A 5,473-nucleotide genomic window follows, 5' to 3' on the forward strand; every position below is an offset into this window, starting at 1 on the left:
TCTTCTCTAGATGTTGAAATATTAGCAAATAAAAATATTAGGACACCTAGAATGTTTTAAGAACTGTCAGTTTACAAATCCTAAACTGAGATTTTTTAAATTCCTCATCTGTGTTATTAATCGATTCCCTATAGGGTTGTTTACTATTTAGGTTTGTGGTAGCTGCAAAGAGACTCTCTGCAAGTCAGTTTCCCGCTGTGGGGCTCACGCACTAGCATGGTGCTGTGATGTTGTGCACCCAGGGCAAGGGAAGGGACACATCGCCACACCCACCTTTGCATTTGACAGTGCAAGCCACTCCCCTGCCGGTGCCTGTGTGGAAGTGAGCGCTCAGAAGCCCCGGGGTGGCCTGGATGGGGAGCTGTGGCTGAGGCAGGACCCCCGTTTGAGCAGATTCAGAGGTGGGGCGCCCCGCCCGGCGCCGGTGTGTGCCCCAGTGGGAGGGCGGATGAGACGCTCCCTCGGGGATCACCGCATGGAGTGGGTGGGGCTAATCGCGGAGGGGCGTGGCACTCCGCAGGGGGCGTGACCAGCAAGCGAGGGGCGGGGCTGCAGCCCGTGCATTTGAGCGCAGGTGGCTGTGTCCGCGGCTCCACTCCGCCGGCGCCGGCTGCAGGGGTGGCGGTGGCTGCAGCGTGTGCCGGAGGCGGAGCTGCAGGGGCGCTACACGGTGCCCGGGGCAGCCTGATGCCCTGCCCGCTCCCCGTCCCCTTCCGCCGCAGGTGCCTGCCCGCGGCCATGGAGCCCGGCCTGCGGGGGCAGCGGGCCGGCCGGGGCTGAGCGCCGAGCCGCCCCTCGCGGGCGGGCCATGCCCCAGGGGCCGGGCGCGGCGCAGGGACCGCTGCCAAACTTCTCCGGGAGCCGAGCGCCGCCCGTGCCTAGGGAGCGCCCCGGCCCGCCGGACTCGGGGTCCCCGCCGGCGGCGGGCGCCAGGGAGAGACTCCGCAGCTCCTGCCCGAGCTCGTCTGCTGCTGCCCCGGGCCAGCCGCGGCCGGTGCCGGGGCGCGCTGCGCTCACGATGGTCGGCGCCGGCCGGGGGCTCCTGAGCCTGCTGCTCCTGCTGCGGCTCCCGCTGCTCGCGGCCGCCGCCGCCAAGGCGCCCGCGTGCCAGGAGATCACGGTGCCCATGTGCAAGGGCATCGGCTACAACCTGACCTACATGCCCAACCAGTTCAACCACGACACGCAGGACGAGGCGGGGCTGGAGGTGCACCAGTTCTGGCCGCTGGTGGAGATCCAGTGCTCGCCGGACCTGCGCTTCTTCCTCTGCAGCGTGTACACCCCCATCTGCCTGCTGGACTACGCCAAGCCCCTGCCGCCCTGCCGCGCCGTGTGCGAGCGGGCCAAGGCCGGCTGCTCGCCCCTCATGCGCCAGTACGGCTTCGCCTGGCCCGAGCGGATGAGCTGCGACCGGCTGCCGGCGCTGGGGGACCCGGACACGCTCTGCATGGATTACAACCGCAGCGAGCCCACCACGCCGCCCGCCGCGCCGCCCGCCCTGGCCAAGCCCACCCGCGCCTCCAGGGGGCCCCAGCGGAGCCTGAGCCCGGACTGCGGCCGGGTGTGCCGCTGCACCGAGCCCTTCGTGCCCATCGCCCGCGAGTCCCACCCGCTCTACAGCAAGATCCGGACCGGCCAGGTGCCCAACTGCGCCGTGCCCTGCTTCCAGCCCTACTTCACCCAGGACGAGAAGACCTTCGCCAGCTTCTGGATCGGGCTCTGGTCCATCCTCTGCTTCCTCTCCACCTCCACCACCGTGGCCACCTTCCTGATCGACATGGAGCGGTTCCGCTACCCGGAGCGGCCCATCATCTTCCTCTCCGCCTGCTACCTCTTCGTCTCCCTGGGCTACATCGTGCGGCTGGTGGCGGGCCACGCCAGTGTGGCTTGCAACCCGGAGTACCGCCACGTGCACTACGAGACCACGGGCCCCGCGCTCTGCACCATGGTCTTCCTCCTGCTCTACTTCTTCGGCATGGCCAGCTCCATCTGGTGGGTGATCCTGTCCCTCACCTGGTTCCTGGCCGCAGGCCTGAAATGGGGCAACGAGGCCATCGCCGGCTACTCGCAGTACTTCCACCTGGCCGCCTGGCTCATCCCCAGCGTCAAGTCCATCGCCGTGCTGGCCCTGAGCTCGGTGGACGGGGACCCGGTGGCGGGGGTGTGCTACGTGGGCAACCAGAACCTGGACAACCTGCGGGGCTTCGTGCTGGCCCCCCTGGTGGTCTATCTCTTCACCGGGACCCTCTTCCTGCTGGCGGGCTTCGTGTCCCTCTTCCGCATCCGCAGCGTCATCAAGCAGGGGGGCACCAAGACGGACAAGCTGGAGAAGCTGATGATCCGCATCGGCATCTTCACCGTCCTCTACACGGTGCCGGCCACCCTGGTGGTGGCGTGTTACGTGTACGAGCAGCACTACCGGGAGAGCTGGGAGAGGGCGCAGAACTGCTCCTGCCCCGGCGACCCCAGCAAGCCCAAACCGGACTACGCCGTCTTCATGCTCAAGTACTTCATGTGCCTGGTGGTGGGCATCACCTCGGGCGTGTGGATCTGGTCCGGGAAGACGCTGGACTCCTGGAGGCAGTTTACGGGGAGGTGGTGCCGGGGGAGGAAGCCCTCCATGTACGGGGAAGCCAGCTCCGCTTTGACAGCCAGGGCTGGGGGCGCGGCCGCCGCTTCCTACCACAAGCAGGTTCCGCTTTCTCAGGTGTGAGGAGCACCGGGACCGCGCCAGACTCCCCCGGGGCCGTGGGAGCTCCGCTCCGGGGGCCGGGAGCTGCTGCCTCCCCCAGCACTTCGTAAGGGGACGGGGATCCGGCTGGGAAGTGCCAGGGTCCCTCGAAGCGGGTGTGGCCCCCCTGGCTGAGTGGGGAGAGCGGACTGCTCAGGCCGGCCCCGCTCAGAGCCGCTCGCAGGTAACTCCAGCCTATTGCTCGTTCCCCTCTTGCGGGTACCAGCAGGGACGGTTCCCTAAGGCTGCCTGGTAGATTTCACTCCGAGTTGGCCACGGGCGGATGTAATAGACGAGGGAGCCCGTTGAACGGAGACTTTCAGAAGATCGACGCACTGGAAGATCAACTTCCAGCGTAGCTTTATTCAGAAACCCTGGGTGGCGGGGGCGGAGAATAAAGACGGGGCTTTCATGCCCCTTTTACCGATACTGCTGCCTTCTTCCGTAGGGTGCCTCCGCTGGGTGCAAGGGACGGGCAGTCACCTAAGCATGACCGGGGTGACCAGCTAGAAAGTATGAAAAATCAGGGCAGGCGGTGGGGTGGTAATAGGCGCCCCTATAAGGAAAAAGCCCCGGATATCAGGACTATCCCTATAAAATCGGGACATTTGGTCACCCTAAGCTTGACAGGTCTTGGGCTAATCCGTTGTCGTCTCCTAGAGCAGGGCCAGACCCCAGGACCGGGGGTGAGACGAGACGGACTGTCAGCGTCTGGCAAGCGGGAATGGGACGGAGCTAAGGGGTTTAAATAAGGACTAAGCCCTAGACTTTGAACCTCATTCCTGTGGTCAGCGGCCTCCTGCTCTCAGGCCAGCCCCCGCTGGTTGCTGATCCAGGCAGGGACAGCCCCGTTACACTGCGGGGCTTTAATCAACTGCGTGCGAAGGCAAATCCCCCTCGCTGAGTGCTCGGCACCCAGCTCCGTGCCCATGCAACAGACAAGCCCCCTCCTCCGTGCAAGGCTGGGGCCATTGCAGTCCCCGGGAATCCGCCCCCCCCTCCAGTTCCTCCGGCCGCGGGGGTGGGGCGGTGTTAAACCTCAGTGAGCTCTCGCGAAGCAGAGATTCGTAGTTTACAAGGGGCCTTTAACAGTCCGCCTGTTTAAACCGGAGTCAATCCCCCGAGTTAGTGAAGGGGGGTGGGGAAAGCAAGCGCAGGAAACAGTTACAAAAAACAAGTGTCCTGGGGAGGGGGGCGCTTCTCCTCCTCCCTGAAAGAGTCCGGGCGGGGAAAGGGCCCCCGGCTGCTAGCGGTCGTTTATTGGCGCTGCGCACTTAGCGCCTGCCCGTGTTTGCAACCTGCGAGTGGTGCCACCGTCTGGAGCAGCGCAAAGGTCTGCGCCCGCCTCAGCCTGCCAGGGCGGAGTTTACTGCCGCCTCTTCTCCCGCTTTGACTCCCAGTTCCTGCAGTGGGCGAGGGCGCGATTAGCAGCGATCCGCAGCCAGCTCTTAGCAGGAAGCATCGCCCGCCCCCCGCCGGGCAGGCAGAGCCAAAGCCGGGCTCTGCCCTTTCTGCAGGGGGCGATGGGGAAGGGGCAGGCAGAGGTGCCTAGCGGCTGCCCAGTGCATCATTTCCCCGTGGCCACCGCCTGCTGCAGTAGTGCGGGCCAGTTTTGCACCCCCCCGGGGAACGCGGGCCAGAGGTTTCTATTGACACCGGCTTGGCCACTTCCTTCTCCGCTCTGTTCCAGGCGGGGCGCCACCCGCCTGGCTTCCGAATTCAGCCGGAGGGCAGGGCCGGGCAGCTGCGGAAAACCGGCTGGATGGTGGCCGGATTGAAACTCTTTAAAGCCTAGAGCCAAAGCCGCGGCCTCCTGCCTTGCTCCAGCGGCTGGGCCGTGTCAGCGCCCAGGAGCTCTGCGCCCGGGACACGATGCAGGGGAAGGCAACTTTCCACCACCAGCGTTACCCAGGCTGCCGGCTTCCAAGGGGCTGCCCCTGCTTTGGACACACTACTGGGGGCCCACGTCCCGCCCCTTTTCCTTTCCAAAAAGGAGAGGCTTCAGCGGGAGCACGTGTAGATCTGCCTCAGCTCGTGTCAATTTCACGGGCTGCCCCTACACTCTGCTGAGACAGGCTCGCTGAGCCGTCAGGCAGCAACAGGCCCCTTTGCCTGTGTATTTAGCCCTGTGAGGGAGAAATGACCCCAGGGAGAGCTGGCAGCAGTGTCTCCCTGCTCCCCACTCATGACTGGTGCGCAGGAGTGCAATCCCCTCCCTGTGCAAAGGCCTCAACACTGACACAAATGGGCAGTTTGCTCCCCATTAAGCCAGCCAGGGCTCCGCAGTGCAGAGCAGGCCGGCTTCACGGGGCTGAAGGAAGGCACTGTTGCCAAACTGGGCAGGCAGCTTTACCCAGAGTCAGGAGCTGGGTGTGAGGAGCAGGAATTACCAACTGTATCAAAAGAGCAGCCCCCCCCCCCCCCCCCCCGCTAAGTGCAGCTGCTTCGAGTTTCCCAGGAGCTGCTTCCACTCCCTGGGACCAAATTTAGGAATAAAACCCCAGCGTGCTCTTCACTTTCTAGCAAACCACCCCCTAATGACTCCCCCCCCTCCCTCCACCTCTCCTTGCACCAGCCTCCAGCTTTGATGCAATGTGGGGGTAGCCCTGCACCTGCTTTTGGACTATAAAGTGGTGTGGCTTTAAAGCTGGCGCCCACCAGCGAGCGCTCAGTCAGTGGGACTCTCATGGGTAAGGGGGCAGGGCTGGTGCATTGACCTGCCCTAGGTAACAGCACCACTGA

General features: G+C 64.6%; 1 protein-coding gene across 1 annotated transcript; it reads left to right on the forward strand.

Moving 5' to 3' along the window:
• The first annotated feature begins 808 nt into the window (after window positions 1–808).
• Window positions 809–3,158, forward strand: FZD5 (frizzled class receptor 5). The gene has a single exon (XM_030580771.1). The coding sequence runs from the start codon at window positions 809–811 to the stop codon at window positions 2,711–2,713; it is 1,905 nt and encodes a 634-aa protein (XP_030436631.1). The 3' UTR covers window positions 2,714–3,158.
• Window positions 3,159–5,473: the final 2,315 nt, after the last annotated feature.

This window comes from Gopherus evgoodei, chromosome 11 (genome assembly GCF_007399415.2).
Source record: "Gopherus evgoodei ecotype Sinaloan lineage chromosome 11, rGopEvg1_v1.p, whole genome shotgun sequence".
Taxonomy (NCBI): Eukaryota; Metazoa; Chordata; order Testudines; family Testudinidae; genus Gopherus; species Gopherus evgoodei.